This window comes from Ahaetulla prasina, chromosome 1 (assembly GCF_028640845.1).
Source record: "Ahaetulla prasina isolate Xishuangbanna chromosome 1, ASM2864084v1, whole genome shotgun sequence".
Lineage (NCBI taxonomy): Eukaryota > Metazoa > Chordata > Lepidosauria > Squamata > Colubridae > Ahaetulla > Ahaetulla prasina.
Window position 1 is genome coordinate 104,453,255 of NC_080539.1, and position 23,178 is coordinate 104,476,432.

Consider the following 23,178-nt stretch of genomic DNA (forward strand, 5'->3'; position numbering starts at 1 on the left):
TTTATGAAAACCTAATGAAAATGTTTTTAGATAATGCTATGAAAATTTTTTAAAAAGTCAATTAAATTAAAAAAAAGGAAAGTGCTTCAGTATCGGACAAAACCCCTACCGCCCACCATGAAAACTGGAACGCCCACTAGTGGGTGGTAGGGACCAGGTTGGCTATCACTGTTCTAGAATCTGACATCTGTTTTTCTTTGAAATAGTTAAATAATACATCTAATGCAATCTTTGTTAGCCATTATGAAAAATATCTTGATTAGGTTATAGTGGTATGTTTGCATGAATAAGTAGGCATGTTGTGCTGTGCAGAGGAGATATTGGGCTGTGCAGAAGGAGAGAAAAGATTAATGAAGTAAAAAATTCTGTGTGAAGCCCTGTGTGTTTTTTTTCCTCTAGCGATTGATTGCATCTGTGTATTTTATAAGAATTCCCCAAAATTTATGGGATACTTCATAAACTGGAGAAAAATGTTGTTTATTTCAACATTAAAGAAAAAAAAAAGGGAAGAATCCTGAATTAAATCCAAAAGTTTGTGGCCATGAAATTTACAATCTTGCAATATTTATGGAGATTTAAAGTTATTTCTGGTGTTAACTCTAGTGGGAAGGAAAGACTTTTGTAATATGAAAATGTATTCTGGCAAATAAATAATTAAATAAGAGCCAGTAATGTATTGGTTAAAATGTTGGGTATGGACTGCCAGGAGCTGGACTGTAGTCCCCTCTCAAGAACAGAACTCAGTGGATGAATTTGGGCTAGCCCTTAGTGTCAGTCCTATACATCTCACATCATTTTTAAAACTAAAACTAAGGCAGCCCCTACATAAGCAATCTTTTGCTATCAGAAAAAAACCAGAATATATGGTAAATGTTCCTCTCTAAGGGAGATGAGTGGTAAAGAAAGAGAGGAAAGGAGGGAAAGAAAGAGAGTGAGAGAGAAAGAAAGAAGGAAAAAAGAAAAGAAAGACTTGATGGTAAACTATTACAATATTTTATACTTACAAGACATGGTCTGAGACACAGGGAAGCATCATGTATCTAATGGAAAGCTTAATATATCTAGTTTGGTTAATGCCTCTTTATAAAATCGGCTTCAAATTTCTTTAAACCATATTGGTACTGTGATGGAAGAAAGGGATTGTAAATAAAGAAGTTATTAGTTGCCTAGAATTATTTGCTTGAGAGGGCAACAGTCATTTAACGAATCATCATGTGACCAGACCTGATTTACAAACATTTTTACCATGGGCGTTAAGCAAATCATGATCGTTAAGTGAATCAGGCAGTCATTAAGCAAATCTGGCTTCTCTAATTACCAGAAGCCAGCTGCAAAGATCACAATTTGCTATCGTGACCGTAAGACATTGTGATTGTCATAAAGGCAATCTGATTGCCAAGTGTTCAAATTGCAATCACGTGACCTCAGCAATAGTGTGATAGTCATAACTTTGTGGATGGTTGTATGTTACTTTTTCTGAGGCCATCTTAACTTTGGACCATCACTAAGCAAATGGTCATAATTTGAAAACTGCCTATATTTAATATTTAATAGTTGGAACGTGGATAAGGTCCATCCCATTGGATCTAATGGGACAAACAGAAGTAATTGAAGAAAGGAAACCCTAAAAATAATGTGGTTTCATGTCATTATATACTTCATATCCTTTCACTGCTTGTTCTGGCGAACAATTAGCCACAATCTTAGAGAATGATAAACCAAAGCATTAGAGAATCCTGGCTTATTAGAAATGAGATGTATGCTAATTCACATAACTCATATGTGCTTTTTATTTATAAGATTCTGAAACCTTCTTTTCATCATTAAAAGCAGATTCCAAAATTAGATTTCTATCAGCATGACTATCATGCAAACTAAGATGATTACTGTTTTCAGGATTATTTCAAATGCAGTTATCATGATTCTAGCAGTCGAGTAAAAATATGGAGCAATGTAAAAATTAGAGCCTGGGACAATTCTCCCTATTCTGGAGAATCTCAAGGAATAACTTAAGCCCCTTAACTTCTTTCCAAAAGCCCTAAATTCTTACCCTGCCCAATTCAGTTGAATATTGATGAGTGCAACCCAGGTACTCTTTGGAAGCTTTTTTCTTTTTTAAAGGATAGTCCAGATTGCATGGAAGACAAACCCCTCTCCCGCCATTTTAAAGACAGCCATTTTAATAAAAGGCAGTATCAAGGTTTTTGTACATAAGCAATATGACAGCTGATCAGTTACTTGGCTAAAAGATGTTCAGAGATGAATCAGGATAGGGTAAAGTAATGTACCCTTCAAGTTATCCTTAAGGACCCTAGGGCAGGGGTGGGGAACAAATGGCCCTTTTATGACAGCTGGCTCAGGAATTCTGGGACTTGAAGTCCACAAGTCATAAAAGTGGCCCCTAGGGCCTCACCCCTGCCCTAAGGGCCACTGTATGGCATTTCTGACCACAGTATGAAAATGATTTGCCACTGTATTCCAGACTGTTTTTCAACTTCCTAGTAGACTCCAGAGTCCTGGATATTTCCTGCTGGTCTTCCATTCAAGTCCAAACCAGGTTAAACCCTTCTTATCTTTTTCCAAGATCAGCCAAGGTGTTGCTTTATGCTATTTCTAGACCTGCCTTCAGTAAACTAATCACATTAAGATTATTTTCTCTGTCTAAAAAAACAACAACTCTGGAACTGCTTTCATGTTCTTAGGGCTGCTAAGGGAAGTTCAGGTAAACATTCATTCAGAGCTTGCTGCCTAAGGGGAGCTGAGTTTGTACCCAAGAAAATGACTGAATCTCGCTTTGTTAAAAAGGCACAAAAAAGTGCTTGAGAAAGGAAAACCCGATGAATGGTGTGATTGCAAAAAACAGCAAGAAAGCTGCAAAGTTGTCTGCTCTTCTATTCTTGCTTTTAAAAACACATCCCAGAACACACAATTCTTGATGGAGCTCTCTGTTCAAGATATTGTTGGTTTGAATATGAAAATAACCACAACTGTGACATCACACTAGGTTTGTATTCTTTGCACTTAAAAGATTGTGCTTCAAAATCTTCCCTTTGATTGATAATTTCTTAAAAGTGACAATACAAATGTCAGAATAGTATAACTTTTTTAAAATGTTGGCTTGCTTATTGTGTTTACAATGAAATCAAGACTGCACAGATTCCTCCATTAAGTGTTCTTTGTTATAAATTACTCCTAGGCATGTTAATTAAAAATATTTAGCTGAAAAGTATAGAAATGATGAACGCATTAGCTGCAAAACTTTGAAGATTCCAAAGCTTTATCATGAGAAAACTCCTATTTATGTGAAATTGGTATATGTTAGGATAATTACCGCTGTGCCTTTGGGATAAAGGAAGTACTCTCAGCCAAATTATACAAGGGTGTGGATTAAATCAAGCATTACTTTTCTACTTGGCATTGAGCTCTGTAGATTGCAAAACCAAGGTATGACGTAGTATTGTGCAAATAACTTGCCAAAATATGTTCCTAGCTTTTTTTTTAATTATACAGAAAATAAGAGGGAGAGGAACCTTAATTCAGCTTTGTAAAAAAGATTTAGTAGAATTCAATTCAGTGGATATTTTAGGACCTTTTAAACAAGATTACAGTCAATTTGGATTTACATTATGAAATCCTTGAAATAATCAAGAAAAATGCAATAATAAAAATAAAAACAGGTTTAGTTTCAAATCAAGTTTCAATTGCACATGTTATGAAGAAGTATGCATTTTAAGTGATTATGCAAAATAATAAAATATGGAAGTATAATCTAAAATCTCTGTTCATTAGAATTGAGCATTACAATTTTAAAGACACGGAATAGATTTTTGGATGGATTTCCCAGAATGTTAACAGTTACTTGGTCGGCAAAGTGTTGGTCCTCTGTACACTATGCTTACATAGAATTGTATTCTATTGAAGTGAATGAGGTTATTTCTGATTACATATGGGGATTAGGATTGGAGAATAAACATCTAAATGATCGCAAAGTAGTTTCTGGAACTTGAAATGAAAGTTGATATTTAGATCCAATTTAATACAAATTCTGGCCAAAAATATTGCACTTCGATGCAGTAGTTTTCTGATTATGGAAAGTGGCAGGCAAGGTTCAAATCCTAGTAAGATAGTAGTTTTCCACATCTGGTTAGGACCAACTTTTCTCCATTCATGGGAGAGTAATTCATCCTCCTCAGTTGCATGGATTAACTAATCCAAATTTGATGGGGATGCTTGAGCAAGCTGTTACCTCAGGTTGGCCTATTCTCTGATGTAAAGCCATCTAAATATTACAAATATACTTTCTGCTCTGAAGTTTGATAAGACATTATAAGTGCTGAACAAGTCTATACATTCATGTATTCAGATTTTTTGTAGTTGTTAACTAGGTTAAGCAGTGCCTGGAGGCCTGTGGGGGTCTGGATGGGGAACAGCAGCTGAACCCATTGTTTATAATCTTGAGTTCTGGATGGGGTTGGGTTATCCCAGACAGACTCAGGGCACCCTCAGTAGGTTCTTCTAGACTGAAATAGCGGATGGCAGTCATGGCTAGGAGGGCCTTTGGGCAAGTTCATGTTGTGCACCAGTTGCACCCTAATTTGGAACAGGAGGCCCTGTACATAGTCACAAAGTCCATGGTCATTTCTCAGTTGTATTATTACAATGCACTCTGCATGGGGCTACCTTTGAAGAGTATGTTTGGAAGTTGGTGCAGAATGCAGTGGCGTGGACACTTCTGAAGGCCCTAACATGGCATAGTAACACTGGTGTTGTGTGAGCGGTATTGGTTACCTGTTTGTTTCCAGGACCAATTCAAGGTGTTGATCATTACCTTTAAAGCCCTTTATGGCATGGGTCCAGGGCAATGGTGAAATCCAAATTTTTTTAACTACCGGTTCTATGGGTGTGGCTTGGTGGGTGTAGTGTGGCTTGGTGGGCGTGGCAGGGGAAGGATACTACAAAATCCCCATTCCCACCCCACTGCAGGGGAAGGATATTGAAAGCTCCATTCCCACCCCTCTCTGGGGCCAGCCAGAGGTGGTATTTGCTAGTTCTCCGAACTACTCAAAATGTCTGCTACCGGTTCTCCAGAACCGGTCAGAACCTGCTGGATTTTACCCCTGGTCCAGGGTATCTCACCCAAATGGGATTGTCATACTCTTCTTGCTCCAGCAGAAGGGCCTTTTTTGCAGAGCCTATTAATGATTTTCACCTAGCTTGGGGCCTGATGGGAGTGCTTTTTGCTGGAGGTGGTTGAGGACTTCACCACTGTGCCACTCCTCTTCTTGGTTCTAATTTTTTATCACTCTTTTAATTCTAATTATTTTTATATTTATCTTTTTTATCAGTTGTAAGTCATCCGAATTGGGGAGGTGGGCAACATATAAATTTAATTAAATAATCACTAAATGAAGATGAAACTCAAATACTTTGGCCAACTAATGAGAAGGAAGGACTCCCTGGAGAAGAGCCTAATGCTGGGAAAGATTGAGGGCAAAAGAAGAATGGGACAACAGAGAATGAGGTGGCTGGATGGAGTCACTGAAGCAGTCGGCGTGAGCTTAAATGGACTCCAGAGGATGGTAGAGGACAGGAAGGCCTGGAGGAATGTTGTCCATGGGGTCGCAATGGGTCGGACACGACTTCGCAACTAACAACAAAAAACTATAAATACAGATGATTAAATAAAGTAATGATCTGGATAAGCTGAATCTTGATTGAATGGAATGTGAATAGCCAATTTTGAGAGTTTTCTTACTCAATGGTGAATGTGTGTCTTACAATGCATTTTACTCAGTGGTATAGCTTCTCTGGGGGCAGAGATAAGCCGCAAGGCACCTCATGTGTGGGGTGCCACAGGGGTCGGTTCTCTCGCCTCTCCTGTTCAACATCTACATGAAGCCGCTGGGCGAGATCATTCGTGGTTTTGGGGTGCGATACCATCTGTATGCTGATGATACTCAGCTGTACATTTCCACCCCTAACCACCCCAACGAAGTCGTTGAAGTGATGTCCCGGTATCTGGAGGCCGTGTGGGTTTGGATGGGGAAGAACAGGCTTCGACTCAATCCTTCCAAGACTGAGTGGCTGTGGGTGCCAGCATCCCGGTACAGCCAGCTGATGCCATCGCTGACTGTTGGGTGCGAGTCATTGGCCCCAATGGAGAGGGTTCGCAACTTAGGCGTCGTTTTGGATGGACGGTTGTCCTTTGAAGAGCATATGACGACCGTCTCCAGGGGAGCTTTTTATCAGGTACGCCTGATACGCCAGTTGCGCCTCTTTTTAGACCGGGATTACCTATGCACGGTCACTCATGCCCTCTTCACTTCCCACCTGGACTACTGCAATGCTTTCTACATGGGGCTCCCCTTGAAGAGCACCCGGAGGCTCCAGTTGGTCCAGAACGCGGCTGCGCGGGTGATAGAGGGAGCAACTCGAGGCTCCCATATAACACCTTTCCTGCGCAAGCTGCACTGGCTTCCTGTGGTCTTCCGGGTGCAATTCAAGGTGTTGCTTTAAAGCACTCCATGGCATAGGACTGGGATATTTACGGGACCACCTGCTGCCACCAATAGCCTCCCATCGACCTGTGCTCTCCCATAGGGAGGCCTCCTAAGGGTGCCGTCAGTCAAACAATGTCGACTGGCGACCCCCAGGGGGAGGGCCTTTTCTGTGGGGGCACCTGCCCTCTGGAATGAGCTTCCTCCAGGGTTACAACAACTCCCTGACCTCCGAACCTTTCGTCGCGAGTTGAAGATGTTTTTGTTTTACCGCGCAGGGCTGGCTTGAAGTAACAGTAATTTTAATAGGGGTTTTATTATAGCTTTATTATTGTTTTTAAGTCTTAACCCGGCCAAATTGAATTAGTTTTTTAACAGGTTTTTTAAACTTTTATGTTATATGTCTAATTGTGTTTTATTTGGTTGTAAACCGCCCTGAGTCCTTTGGGAGAAGGGCGGTATAGAAATCAAATTAAACTAAACTAAAAACTAAAACTCAGAGCAATGCATAATTAAATGGGTCATCAAGGATTTTAAATAAAGAAAGGGGCGGGGTTGGCAAAGTTTTTCAGAAATGTTTTGCCATCTTCTCCTTCCTAGCATTGAGAGAGAAAGTGACTAGATCAGGGTCACCCAGCTGGCTTCATACCTAAGGCTGGACTCACAGTTTCCCAATTTCTAGCCTGATTTCTTAAGCATTTTGCCAAACAGACTCTGTAAAGATAATCTGATTCAAGGGACAGGTTTGTAACAAGATAGAGGGGGTATGCCTGGATTCAGGTTTAATAAATCTATCCTTTACAAACTACATATATTTTTAGACTACCTATGAGTGTACCCAGATTGTAACATAAATCATGAAATGGCTATTCGATATGTACATTTAATTATTGCAGTAATAATGTGATGAGCTTTTGATCTCCACAAAGAAGAAATTCTGCTAGATCATATAAACTGCTTGCAGAAATTCCAGCCTATGAGATACCCACCTTAGTAGAGCTTGCTATTATGCATTAAATGTCTTTGCCTGGATTTTTAGATAGTTATCTGCTCTTTCAGAAGGCCTGGAATCTCATTGAGAACAGAACATTAATTATCAGTTCTTATGACTAGAAACCACCACCCACCAGTTTTCGGTCAGATTCAGTTTTAGTTTATTTACCTTCTACTCAACATTGTCTCCAGGAACTGGTCCACATGTACAGCTTTTCTTGTATAAGATAATACAGAGAAATAGAGCTCTGTGTAGCTCCCAAATGTCCTACTGTCATCAATGATTTCAACTACTTTCTACTATTACTTTCTGAGATTGTCCCTGTAAATTGGACTGGAAACAAGGATTCCAACTCATGAAAACAATCCAAATGGGGGTTGTGATTGGCATTATCAAAAACTGCCAAGAGATTAAGAGGTTCAACAGACGCTCATCTCCCTCTGTTTCTCCTGCAGGAATTCATCAGTGCAAAAGAGCAGTGTTATCAGTTAAAGGTTTTGGGAAGGTTGGTTGTTTAGCTTCTAAATCCAAATAACAGAACTTCTGATTCCAGGAATTTTACTTGAGTAGATGGGATAAATGGTTTATTTAAGTTATGCTTTATTCTCTGTCTGGTACTTATGCTTCTTATTTCATCTACTTTTTAAAAACTTTATCTATGCATGGTCAGTTATCGAACTTTTAATGTATCTTGGATTCTCTGCAGCAAAGTCTCCTATATTGTTCCTAGATTCATCCCATCCTCCTCCAATCTAACTTGGAATGTTACTTTGTACATGGGATAGAGGCATTTTGAGATCACTGTATGTTTATTTCCTTCAACCTTGATAATTTTTGCATGTTAAAAAGAAATCTTGACATTCTTTTTTCCTTTAGAAAAATAGTAGGGATTATGCAGAAACACTAATTTTTTTAATTGAAATTTTCTCCCTTTTTTTTTGTCAGTAAGGCATGGGAATAGAGATTAATGGGATGGGTTAATGGGAAGAACATCAGATAAAGGGCATCTTTAGGTGGAAGCAATAGTAACTACAGTAGGAAGGAAAGTCAAGGAATTTAAACCCAGAGCATTGCAACAGCATTGCAAGACTTCCATGGGCATAAAGATTCATTGGTTACAGAAAAGGTTGGGTAGCAGAAGCAAGAAAGCACATCAGCTGTATGTTTCTTGATTCTTGTGACTGTCTTGTTTAGTTCATGCCAATTAAGGATGCTCACAGATAGTCCCAGTTCAAAGAGATTTTTGAATGAGCAAGTAATACCCTGATGGAACATGTTCCCACCTCCCTCCTCTTAACAATTCCACAGATACTGCACTGATACTGCAGAGAAAAAACAGGTGTTATGAGCAACACCATGTGCAAAAACGATGCTCTCATAAAGTTTGTCTTTGACTTGCGATTTTGCTTAACAACTGTTCAAACTTAAGGTAGTCCCGTCCCCCCAATATTTATTATCCGGATTCAAAGTTCCAATGACCACCTGACCCCAGTCACATGATCACATTTTGGACACGTGGTAACTGGCCCACATTTAAGGCCATTTGCAGTGTCCCCCAGACACATGACTACAATTTATAATATTTATATTTTTACATTTAGTTTCCAGCAAAAAAAAATGCCATTGTGGACAGTAGACTCACTTTATGATCATAGTGATTTGCTTAACAGCCACTGTAAAAAAGTTGTCAAATCAGCTCGGTCACATGGATGACCTGCTTAATGAGCAGCTGAGTTACAGTTGTAAATTGAGGATTACCTTTGTAAGTGGATTGGAGCACTACTAACTTCATAAGAAATATGTCAGAACTAAATGGACGAGAAAAACTAATTGCAAAGGTGGATGGGAATTGCCACAACCACTTATTCCTCTTTACCAAGGGGGGAAGGATGTCAATCACCATTAGTTAATGATCAAATTATGAACTGCTCAGCACCAGTACTAAACTTTTTAAAATTTGGTCTACTTAAATGTGAGTTTGATAGTACCATGGTGAATTAGCTACTTATCTGGTAGAGGCTTTTTGTTGTTCCTCTGTTCCTTTTATCCCCACAATAATAAAACCACGTTGAGGTCTGAGTCACCCAGGGAGTCTCTGTGGCTAAATGTGAACTTGAATCTCAGTCTCCTGGATGCTAATGGATGCCGTAACCATTTAAAGCAGGGGTAGTCAACCTTTTTATACCTACCGCCCACTTTTGTATCTCTGTTAGTAGTAAAATTTTCTAACCGCCCACCAGTTCCACAGTAAAGCGCCATGTATCGTCATCTACGCATGCCTCTCGCGCATCGTGGATTGGGTTTGGGGGGGCGCCGGCTACCAGCTTTGCTCATCTATTACAGCTGGGTGGTGTGGGGGGAGATGCGCGAGCTATTCTGGGATAAGGCTCTTTTATTTGCGGTCGCACTATAGCGCCATTTAGTGTCACTTACGTAACGTAAACTAAACTTATGCACGGGTGATACAAATAGTATATTTTCAGAAATTTAAATTGTCATGGGGAATTTTATGAAAACCTAATGAAAATGTTTTTAAATAATGCTATGAATTTTTTTTTAAAGTCCTTTTAAAAAAAGGAAATCGCTTCAGTATCGGACAAAACCCCTACCGCCCACCATGAAAGCTGGAACGCCCACTAGTGGGCGGTAGGGACCAGGTTGATTATCACTGATTTAAAGTGTTTTAAATTCTTTTCAGTGTGGAAGGAAATGTGCTATGACTTCAAGTCATGTACCCTTCCCTATGATGGGGTATTTTTTTTTCTTAATATCTTCTTTCCAAAATTAAAATTTTGAAACTTTTTTCAAAATTAAAGCATAATCCCATTCACCAAGAATATCTGTAAACAGTATGTTGTTTTCGTCTACTTCCATTAAACCACCACCACCTTTCCTGGTTTAGATTTTTTTTTTATCCTGTTTTCTTTCCTATCTATTTATCTATGTATCTATATATCTGAGTTGACATCATTAAGTGGAACGTGGGAAAATAGAAAATATCACAATTGCCTTGCTGTCATTTAAAGAAGAAGTCAAATTAACTCCGACCTGACCTAAAATGACCTGAATTGTAAATGAATTCCCATAACATAAAAAATATGACATTATCTATGGGCTATCAATCCCAGCCTTACTTGGCGCTAGATATATCTTCATAAAACTGTCTTCCGACCAAAAGTTTTCCTCCTGCTAAGATTCTCTTTAAACCCTTCTTCCTACCCTCATCTCCCAATTCCCTCTCTCAGTTTTCCCACACCCACCCACCCTCCAGAGTTCAAACTGGGAGGAGGTACCCTACCCTTGTATCTGGAAGAGCATGTGATCCCAAATTCTATAGGAGAATGAATAAATAAATTCTACTACACATTGTGATATATCTGCCACTGAGCAAAGGGAATGGAATGTCAGTCTCAGACCATTTCTGTTATATATGTGATTCTACCAGGATTTTAAAACAAATGAAAAAAAATGCAATGGCCTTTCCATAAGATAACTAAGCAATCATTAAATGGGTGTGTTAGTTGGTAAATGTATTTGATTCTAATCTCTAATTAAAATTCTGGCTTTAGTTGCTTTCATTTTTTGATGTAACAGGTCTTACTTCATTATAGCTTGGAGCTCTGCATTCTGCTCCTCTCTGTCTCCCCTCCCTTTCTTTATCCAATTTAGCAACCAAAATATTCAACTTTCATGGCTGAATTTGAAAAATCCATCCATGTTATTTGTCTAGTACACATATGGGGAAGGATTCGAAATGCTTGCTTTTTCATTAGCTGCCCCTATGCTGTGGCATTATCTCCCCCATTTACAACATGCATTAACTCTGCTTGCCTTTAGAAAAATCATTAAGACTTGCCTTTCCCCCAGGTGTTTGGGTCCAGCTGAGTGGAGTCTCCCTTTGGTTGTTTAATTGTCATGTTTGGTTTATATTTTATGTATTAGATAGCTTTTTTAATGCTGTGTGGCTATTTTTTGTTATTGTTTAGTGTTTGTTTTTGCTGTATGCCATTGTGAGTCACATTGCTTAAGTTGGGCAGCCTTATAAATCTAATAAATAAATCCATAAAATGTATTGATCTTAACAAAAATAGCATATACTTAGCGCCTAAACTGCAACTTCTTATTATTTGGTGCTGCATCGTGTATTGAATCTTTTTTTTTCCTGTTGATCCCTATTCTTGAGCGATGTCTGTGTTAGATTACTTCACTGTGCAGTGACCCATTCAAGATCCAGATTTTCTTCTATGGCACTAGTGTGCTTCTAATCATTGCCCGCTGTCCTTGCTATTATCTAAACCTCTGGTAAGGCCATGGATCTTGACCTGGTCCAGTTTTCCATTAAATAAAACCTTGATTTCCCCAAATTGCAAATGCACCACCCTGTTGTACTCAGATGAATCAGTCTTTGATGAGATTTACCATTCATGCCTGAAAATGAAGGACCCTCACAGTGTGCATCATTCCAAAACCGTATCTTTGAAAAGGGAGACCAGGGAAAGGCATTGGAATTGGGTATAGTTTGCTCAGGATTCCAGTGGAACATCTATTCTAATATGGATTGGAAAGACTTTATGCTAGAATTTGAATGCCTGTTGTTTGGAAGGAAAGCAGCAGCAGAAGCTTGCAAGCAAGACTATACAAGGATATTGCTCCAACCCTGTTGTTGTTGTTGTTATTATCATCATTAACATCATTAAGAAAAATAACAGGCTTTTGTAAATATTTGTTCATGTTTTATAACTTCCATAGTCAAGACAATATGCAGGAATGGTTTAATATGTAGAACAGCAGCATATGGTGAATAATATATGAAAGATTCTATACAGTGCAGCCATATATTATGCATTGAACAAATTGTTATCAAGAAATCCCTTGAGTTAGAGTTATTTCCTTCAGCCAATTTAAATGAGTCTGTCTATATGCCTATCTGTCTGTCTACCTGCCTGCCAATCTATCTCTGTATCTCTAACTAGCTAGCTAGCTAGCTAATTATTCCAGGAAAAACTAATGCTGAATATTGCAGCTCAATTATGTAGTTCAATACACAGGAATTATGTCTATTGAAATTAAATTATTATATATTTTGTTAAGTTTGTTGCTTTTAAAAAAAAACCCATTATGTTAAGCTGAATCAACCCTAGTTAGCCTACCCAGACATTGCGTAGCTATAGGCTACACAGTGGTCAAGAAAATTATACAGTTGTATTTATTATTATTTTTTCTTTTGTCACAACAGTATACACAAACAATTGTCATAGATAAAACAACATGTCTTGAAGAAAATATATAAGTAAAAAATATGCATCAACTATATTAATTTGATATAATGAAGGGAACAATAGGACAGGAACGGTAGGCACTATTGTGCTCTTATGCACGCCCCTTATAGTCCTCTTAGTAGACAGTTTTTGGTTGAAGATTTTGGGATTTTGAGTAGAGACTATGGAGTCAGGTAATGAGTTCCAAGCATTAACAACTCTGTTACAGAAGTCATATTTTCTGCAATCAAGTTTGAAGCGGTTGACATTTAGCTTGAATCTATTTTTTGCTCTTGTAATATTGCGATTGAAGCTGAAGTAGTCTTTTATAGGAAGGATATTGCAATAGATGATTTTGTGTGTTAAACACAGGTCATGTCGAAGTCAACGGAGTTGTAAGTTTTCTAATCCCAGGATTTCAAGTCTGTTGGTATAAGGTATTTTGTTGTTTTCGGAGGAGTGAAGAACTCTTCTAGTGAAATATTTCTGGACTCGTTCTATTGTATTTATGTCAGAGATGTGGTATGGGTTCCAGACGGATGAGCTGTATTCAAGAATAGGTCTGGCAAATGTTTTGTATGCTCTAGTTAGTAGTGTAGAGTTTTTAGAAAAGAAGCTGCGTAAAATTAGGTTTACAACTCTTAGGGCCTTTTTTGCTATGTAGTTGCAGTGGGCTTTGGCATTAAGGTCATTTGATATGAGAACTCCAAGATCTTTGACAGGGTGGGGGTCGTCAGTTAGGTAATGTCCATTAAGTTTGTACTTGATGTTAGGGTTCTTTTTTCCAATATGTAAGACTGAGCATTTGCTGGTTGAGATTTGGAGTTGCCAAGTTTTAGACCAATCGAAAATTAAGTCGAGATCTTCTTGAAGGGTAGAAGTATTATTAGTGGTATTAAATAGTTTGACATCATCAGCAAAGAGAACACAATAACTTGAGATGAGGTCACAGAGATCATTTATGTATAGTATGAAGAGTGTTGGTCCAAGAACACTACCTTGGGGAACGCCACTTTTGACAGGAACAGGATTTGATATAGCGTTGCCAATTTTGACCACTTGTTGTCTATTTGACAGGAAGGCATTTATCCAATTGTGAAGAGGTCCCGAAATGCCGTACACGAATATGTACACGAATGTTTGAATTGAGGCTTTACATTGCATTATATTTAAATTCTTTTCTGGATGGCCCTTTAGCCAAGCAATTGCTCAGTTGTCATAACTCTACATGATCATTTACTCATTATTGGCCTCAAAAATGATGAGCATTATTGATAGAAAGACCTGTTCCTGCAATATTGACAATGCCAATCCCATTTCTCCTCTCAATTTATACTCTGCAGGTAATAGATGTATGAAGAAAAAAAGGGGATTGTGGCTTCTAGCCTACCTTAGACACAAACTCAGGTGGTAACCTTAGGCTAGTTTTTAAGGCCCTAGGAAGAAGGCAAGGGCAAACCACTTCCGAAAACATTGCCAAAACATCTGGGACTTGTCCAGGCAATTACCAGGTTTTTGTGCACCCTGACTTAAGGGCACCCTTAAGTCAAAAGAAAAAAAAATCCCCAAAGCTAGTTTTGGCTGTTAAAAATTGTTCTCTATTTTAGCTAGATCACGAAGCAAAGTTCTAAAACAGGGGTCTCCAATCTTGTCAACTGTAACAGCTTTGATGGCTGGGGAATTCTGGGAGTTGAAGTCTGCCAGGCTTAAAGTTGACAAGGTTGGAGACCCCTGTTCTAAAAGGTTGAAGATGGTACCTGCTGAAGGTTTGATTTCCTATATACTTGCCATAAAGTGAAACAAAAATATACGGTGCTTGAATGTATGGTGCTTCTGTCTTAAGGGAATTGTTCTGGTAGCACCTCTTTCTCTTGCTTCTTTGTCTTAGAGGATAGAAGAGGGAACTTTGATACAAAGACAGCCTATCCTTCAAAGAACAATCTCTTGCAATACGTGCGGATTTTCTTCACCTTACTTGAATTTCCTCATTCTGTGCCACTCTTAAATTCCAAACTCCAAGCCTTTATATAGGATTATTCTGGGAAAAAGAGAAATGGTGTTTGTATGCATATGCACGTAGATACAATTTAGGATTAACCGTGTTTCCAGAAGTGAGACTGTTAAAGACCCCTCCCTTCTAAACTACAGGTGGATTGACCTGCCAAATCTCCTTGAATTTCTCACTAGAACTTCACTAGTTAGAGCTGCATTCAAGAGGTAAACACTTAGAAAAATCAAAGCACAGAAAGCCTCTAAGCGCATTCTTATCCTGTGAATTGTTTTTCAGTCCCTGAAATGAACTATGCTTGTTGTCTTTTCATAAGTGTCTACACCTGGAAACCCCAAACTGTCCAATTTAAGTGGGAAAAAAATGATTTAGTAGTTGCTACTGTTCAAGAAATGGAATTGCAAACACTTACTGATCTATTGCACATTGCCCAGAAATCATCCACTAGATCCAATCTGCTTTCTGCCCACCCCAGCTCCAGGCTGTTCTCTTTAAAATACATTGGATTGTGCAGTTTTTCCCAGCTGACTTCTGACAGATGTATTGTACTGGCTTGCTCAGATCTTGTTGATTTCAGTTTTATCTGAAATAATCATGACATCTGTTACTTGGCAGAATTTTTTTTAAAATAAAAGAAAACTTCTATATTTTGTGGATGGAAATTTAATCTTTTTCCCCTGGCAAATCCATGCTTTTTTCCTCCATGTCCAGATACCACTTTGTCTTTTGCTTTTCAGACTTTCTCTTTTTCGAGATCTCACCATCAATATGGGATCATTCGCGTAGTAAAATACATGTACATTAATTAATTCACAAGTTCAGCATTTTAGTGGCATAGTAGCTTAATACTTTGGTATCCTGTATTTTAATATCTTACTTACTATAGAATTTAGCCATTTAGTAATTTAGCTTTTAAGTCTTTTAGTATTATAGATTCTCTTCATTTAGTAACTGTTTTCTATTTTAGTTTGATTTGTTTTAATTTGTGTAACCCACTTAGACATTTTTCTTTTACCTTATGAGCTTGGTAACTCTGAAACTTGAGATATATATATCCACATCTCCATCCCACATAAGAGTAATATCACTACTAGCATTTCTTATACATTTACCTATAAATACTGTACATTAAATAACCAAAGAGAAACTATACATCCTCATTTAGTCCTCCTTCAACAGTGAATAATTTCCTAAAGGTCCTCAGATATATACCCATTCCTGTAACACAACCAATTTTCAGTTCCATATTTAAACAAAACATTCAAGGACTATTCACTTGATTGTATGCTTTCTCTAATTTTTTCTTAGTGACTTGCTAAAGAGCAGAAAGATTGTCTACACATCCCTGCCTGACATAAAGCCACTCTGAATAACACACTGTAATAACACCCTCAGCCAAACATCTACCCAGGGACACATACATTAATTCCATGGAGTTGGGGTTGTTTTTTGGGAGGTTGGGGTTGCATTTTCTTACTACATTTACTTACTACATGCATCCTTTGTATAGGTAACTATAACAATATGTTTACATTGTCAAGTTAAACAGGTTGCACAGCCACTCTATAAGCAAATCACAATAATGCAACTTTTTTTTCTAGATGCACCATCTATATCTGCAACCTTGCTATTTTTCTGCAATTGCGACATGTATGTTTTCCTCTTCATCAATGATTTCAATTCCAGTATTCAACATACTTTAATTCTTATACAAGTCTCTAAATAGTCCTTCCGACATTTCCTTGTCCACGTTTTATCCTAAATTATATCATTGGGGTTTTTTCCATTCCATTCACTGTCCTGGGACTCCTTGTTTAGCACTCTTCACACATATTCAGAACCATGTTTATTTCTTACAATTTCATTCTGCATTTTTTTTCTCTTTTAATCTTAGCCATTTCCTTTTTTTTTCTTTCACTATTCTTCACATTTTTTCTTTTTCTCAGGCTATATGTTTTTAGGCTACATCTATTATGTTTTATATGCATTTTTTTCTAACCCACTAATCATCCTTTTACACACATCAGATGAGTATAACTCCACATACTTCTGTGGTTGTGGCATCAGCAAGAATGTTACTTTTATTCAAATTACAAAAGCAGTGTTACACTCTGCTTTTGTATGTGTGTGTGTAAGAGAGAGAGAGACACACACACACACAGACAGACTTGTGGTATGAATTGTAATAAATGATACGGTGTTCGTGCTGTTTTAATCAATGTTATCCTCTTAGCCCTTTTTACGGACAATGTTGTTGGTACAAGTGATTACCAAAAATGGGCGGGGGGGAGGCATACCGCATCCCCAGTGCTAGCCCCGCCCCTGAAAATCAGCTGGCCAATGGGAAGCTCGCACGTGCATGCGCAGTGGAGCTGAGCTGGGCAATAGCTCGCGTGCCCACAGAGAAGGCTCTGGGTGTCAGCTGTGGCACACATGCCGTAGGTTTGCCATCATAGCTCTAAATGCTTCTCTTAGTTGGGTGGTTGTATGACTTTCCTAGTGAACCTGTGATCTTTATTTTTCTGCAAGAGCAGCATTAAAATAATGGGGAGGGAGTTGGGTCTAAAGCATGCAACTATTGAGGGAAGATGTTCACTTTAGCATAAATGGATTCCTTCACTCCTCTCTCAAAACATCTATCTTTCCTGTCCAAAATGGTGAACATTATGGTCCTCAAGAGTATTCTTTTTCTTTTAAGTGAAGGTATGCTACTGATTTTGATCCTGTGCCTTTGCTTTTTCTCCTCTTGTGTAAAGACTGCTTAGTTTCTCCAGTGTAGAGTTCTAAACACACCTTACCTCACTCTACTGCGTACACTACATTATAATTCTTATGTTTTGGTGTAGAATCTTTAGAGTGGACAAGCCTCTGTTTATTGGAGTCTAGGACAACTTCATTGACAAAAACGGAAATAATGTCAAAGAAATAGTGGCCGATAACATTTATCACATTGAGCTATCCCACAAGGAATTGTCCACGGTTAGTTGTCCCGTGGTGAGTTGTCCCATGATAAGATAGCCATGGCGAATCGACCAACATGTATGATATATCAAGCAACATGTATGATAGAAAACCTAATATCTAGAAAATATATTGCCTTGCTAATGTTGAAGCTATTCCCATGGTGAATTTGTAAGTCTGTGGGCAAGTTAGTTCTTTGAGGTGATGCCATGTAATTACATATATATCTTAAAATATTTGTGAGGAAATTTCTTATGAGGGTGACTAATACCACTGGCTTAAGTAGGCAGAATGCAGATGGAGAGTTTGCAAGCTTTCCCATGGATCCCTGCCAGTGCACCTGAATAATTTCAACCTAAAAATTCCTACCAGTTGAGAAACCAGGCAGCTAATGAGCTGATATCACCCACAGCGTTTAATTGAAGGATGCCCATACAGATGTTAACAAATACCGAATTACTGAATATGGAGCTACCTGAATGTAGATTTGAATGAACGGGAAACTACTTTAAAATAAATGTGTCTGAGGTTTTGTCTTGCTTTATTTGCAGGGTTTTTTTTTAATCAGTAGTTTCTATTTTTTAACCTGAAATTTTAAATTGTGTTTCATAATACCCATTTAATAACACACCAGTAATACCCACTCAGTTACATTTGAGCTGCCTATCTGCTAATTGTGTTTGATGAAAAGAGCATCATGCACAAGGGCATGATATCCTGAAAGAAGAGAATGAATATGATAGTCTAAACCACAAGTCTTCAAACTTGACAGCTTTAAGACTTGTGGACTTCAGCTCCCAGAATTCTCCAGCCAGCTATTCTGGGAGTTGAAGTCCACAAGTCTTAAAGCTGCCAAGTTTGAAGACCTCTGGTCTAAACATTAAAGTATTAAAGGACAATGGTAGAATATTCCCATCTAATCTGTTAATTTCTGATCATTGGGTGAAGATAAGAAACCAAAGAACAGATTGAGACCTGTATGTCTAAATCACTATCTCTTATTATGTTTGTACTTAAAACACCATTGCATGGTAAGCAAACTGCTACCGTACAGATATTTTGAACTTCAGCATCCAGGATCTCTATCCAAATTGGCTGGGGCTGGTAGAATTAAAATCCAAAATATAAGCAGCAGCTGGCCTGACTCTCCACTACAGCCATAATAATAGGCTGATGTAAAACTCATGGAATAGGAATCTGTATAAAACACGGGTGTCAAACTCGCCACGTTACATTACTATCACGTGACATTCCATGATAATTTTCCCTTCGCGGAGGCTGGGCATGGCCTACACGTGATGCATCCAGCCCACGGGCCACCAGTTGGACGCCTGATATAGATTGAGACCTCAAAGCAGCACTTCCCATCAGTAGAGTATAGGTTAAAACTGCCCTTCATGTTCAGGCAACACTGTTTATTACCTTTTCTCTTTGATCTGTTGGATATTGATTAGTTATTTGATTGTTTTAATTGTTAGGCATATTGTATCTTTCCCAACCAGATGCTATCTGAATATGCTAAACTTTTAACTCTCATGACTTTACACTAAGTTGTTTCAGTTGCTATTGGGTTTTATTTTAGAGGCCTAGTTTAATTTAGAGTTTTTAACTAAAGCAAAATGTCAGAGATGTGATTATCCAAGTTCTCCTACTCTGCAATTGTGACCTTTCCTGGACCAAGAGGCCCTTGAGACTGTGGCTCTTGCCTTTGTCACTACCCTCTTGTTAAACTACTGCAGTACTTGGAAACATTCTCTAAAAATAACCCAGAAGTAGCAGCTAGTATGAAAGGTGGTTGCTTATCTTTGGACAGGTGCCAACCAACCTGTTTACCATAATAACATTTTTGATGTGGGAGCTGAACGAGTTGCCAGCAAAGTTCCAGGCCAAGTTCAAGTTGCTAGTTTTTACCCATAAAGTTTATACAGTATGGCTTGGATCTTCACTACCTTTTAAACTATCTGATTGCACAAGGGAGTCTTTGTGGGTCATTGCTTCCTGAGAGAGGGAGCTGGATGCCTGGAGAATGACACTTTCCCAAAGCCCTCCCCTGCTGGTATAGAATAGAATAGAATAGAATAGAATAGAATAGAATAGAATAGAATAGAATAGAATAGAATAGAATAACAGAGTTGGAAGAGACCTTGGAGGTCTTCTAGTCCAACCCCCTGCTTAGGCAGAAAACCCTACACCACTTCAGACAAATCTTCTTAAAAACTTCCAGTGTTGGAGCATTCACAACTTCTGGAGGCAAGTCGTTCCACTGATTAATTGTTTTAACTATCAGGACATTTCTCCTTAGTTCTAAGTTGCTTCTCTCCTTGATATATAGGAAGGCTGTTAAAATAGTATTCTTTGGGGAAGAAAGGAGTAGTGAATTTCAATATTTTATTTTTATTATTGTGTTTACATTTTTAAACAGCTGAATGTCTATGGAGATCAATCATCCAGGTCATGGTTGTCTCAAAGGGGCTTTTTCCAAAAAGCAACTGGACTTTCTTGAGTGTTTTTTTTTTTCCTTTGAAAACATTTCCCTTCTCATCCAAGAAGTTTCTTCAGGGTACTGAACTTATATGAATAGCGAAACGTTTTCAAAAGAAAAAAAAAATCACAAGTCCAAGTTGCCTTTTGGAAAAAGCACTTTTGAGACACACAATTGGCTAGTTAGAATCACGTGAGGCGCATTCATGATTGCAAATAAGCAATTTGGAGGGAATGTTGCTCCTGACAATATGTGTAATTTATTTATTTATTTTTGGTCTCTCATTATTATCTCCACTACTGAGATCTAGTCTCCTCAGGGCACTTATAACTATTGAATCTGGTTCTTTGATAGTCCTATGTCAACATAAATCACTGCACAATAGTTTTCGCTGGGTCTCACAGACTGATCTTTGGAAATTATTTTGGGACAAAAGTTCCTCCATTTAAAAAAAAAAAAATTAAGTGTGCCTTCTCCCTTAGAGATATATACTTGCCAGTTGCCAAAAAAAAAAAAAAAGCACCCTGCTCACAAAAAGATTTGTGATCTTAGAAGCCACTAGAATAATAAATGCAAAAGGCTATTATATGAGCAATGTATTCTACATGGCTGGAATTAAAGAGCAAGATGAATGGAGCAAGGATGTCATATGATCAAAGAGAATACATTGAATTGAATACCTGTTCTTTAAGATAAAATGAGTGCTTCAGTGCAATCTTGAAATGGACATGTAGAATAAATTCCTACTGGACCAAACAAGAAATGATGACTGATGAATTCAGCAAAAGGGAAAAGCAGTGATATTTTTAAGCAATACTATGTGGGGATTTTCTTCTGCCATTTCCCCAAATCATTTGAAGGGAAATACTGGATTAGCTAACCTTGTGTCATGTCTATTAGAAAAACTCTTCAGCAGTTCCTGACTGAGGTAAGTAGAGATGGGAATGAAAGCAGATGGTTTTTATTTTAAGATTTTACGTAATGGCTAACCTTCAAGTTTTGGGTTTTTAAAAAAAAATAAAAGCATTGATTTAACAGTAAGGGGATAACAAGGAAAAGTTTCACCATTTTATCTTTTCACAGGCAGCTTCATCCCAATAGGAAATGCTTTCAGCCAAACACCATCAACCGGACTACACTTGGTAAGAAGTAGAATTTTACCTCCTTTCTGCAGGAAAAAAAAAAATTAAACTTTACAAAAATAATCTTCAAAGATTACCACTGAACAAAAGCTTTCTTCTACTTGCCTTGAATTACAGAGACTTTCCCTCCAGAAAAGCTGCCTGCTTTCCATAATAACAAAACCAAAAAATGAACAATACAATATTCTCTCTCCCTGTAATTCATTTTAATTAGATAAACAGTGATGGCAAATTCTCCATCTTCACTTTAAAACAAAATACAGACTTATGGAGAATATGTGAAAAAAGGAAAATTTTAACTGGCATGTTAACTGCAGTTTGAGATGAGAAGATAATTTAAGTTTTGCTAATTTATTAATTTAAGCATAGCTGCTTTTGTTGTTAGTGTTTGGAGAAACCATAAAGAGACTGATTAAAAAAGAGAGAGAAACATTCATTTTTTTTATTTGCAAGAGGTTATTAGGTCATGTTCAAATTTTTAGGTTTTCTTTGTTGGATTTTTTCATCTGAAAAGCAAGGAAAATGTGAAGGTTCTTTGAAAACTCTGGAAAACGTCATTATCTCTCATTACATGCCATTGCCAAGACTCATTCAAACTTGCAAAAAATAGTTTACTTTCTTATGGATTGAACCATAGGAAGAAGTCTGACTGAAAGAAGTCTGACAGTTGTCTCCCTGATCCATCAGTTTTTTTTTATATTGCCATTTCCTGTTTTACAATCTCTCTCCCCCAAGACTTGATTTGAGATTTGGCAGGTTTAAACTACAACAGTTCTCTCTGGAAGTTTTTGTTAATAGTCTTTCAGCTACAGATAGGTAGGGGGTAAAAAAGATAAGATTGTTGTCATGAGCATAATACACAAGCATGCTAGTAGTTTAAAATTGCTATCTTCGGTGGAGCATTAAAAATAAAAAGAAGAATGGAAAAGAAAAAAAAGTTTAAATTAATTTTTAAAGTAGTATCTGTCGATGGTTTAAACCTGGTTTCTCTAGAAGGGAGCTTAATAAAAGAGGTTCAGGTGATAAATGGTAAAAGAAAACACAACAACCAATCCAGCAAGAAGAAAAAAAGAACTTGAATTTGTATATAAACATCCCTATTCCAATTCTTGGCTTTTTTTTTTGCTGTTTTTGAGGGGGTTATGAAAACAGAAGAGTACAGTTGCAGCAGTTCGATGAAAGCTCTAGTTGAGTATAAAATAATTTAAATTGATTTACAACTTAGAATACTTAGAATACAAAGCATTGCCTTTTCAAGTGGGGCAGCCTTATAAAATTCTAAAATTAATTAATTTTCCCTGGATGTTGGCTACCATATAGTATTCCTTTGAAAACCAGAAATGCCATAGATACTATGTGATGGTTAATTTTGTTGTATATCTCTGCTTATCCTTGACTTTATCTTTCAAATAATTATTTGTATAAATAAATGATTGTAGCTGAAAATCAGTATGTCCATATCAGTGGTGAAATCCAATTTTTTTTATTACTGGTTCTGTGGGCGTGGCTTGGTCGGCGTGGCAGAGGAAGGATACTGCAAATTCTCCATTCCCACCCCTCTCTGGGGCCAGCCAGAGGTGGTATTTGCTGGTTCTCCGAACTGCTCAAAATTTCAACTACCAGTTCTCCAGAACCTGTCAGAACCTGCTGGATTTCACCCTGGTCCATATGCAATGTTTAATTGACTTTCTGGAATCCTGGATTAAAGCATGGTTTAGATTTATGAACTGGAGTTTTTGGGGTGAAATTGTTCTTGTATTGAGCTACTGTGGTCCACAAAACTATACAGCAACAGTTCTCATCGGATACATCAGTCCAAAAATCCATTATGCTATT

At 37.8% G+C, this 23,178-nt stretch overlaps 1 protein-coding gene across 5 annotated transcripts in view; it reads left to right on the forward strand.

Annotated features, from left to right (window-relative positions):
• Positions 1-23,178, forward strand: part of AHI1 (Abelson helper integration site 1) — a 77,165-nt gene that overhangs the window by 39,283 nt on the left and 14,704 nt on the right. For all 5 annotated transcript variants that reach the window (XM_058171334.1, XM_058171343.1, XM_058171355.1 and 2 more), the window contains one exon: positions 21,284-21,342. In XM_058171334.1, the coding sequence (XP_058027317.1) occupies positions 21,284-21,342 (59 nt within the window). The remainder of the gene's footprint in view (positions 1-21,283; positions 21,343-23,178) is intronic.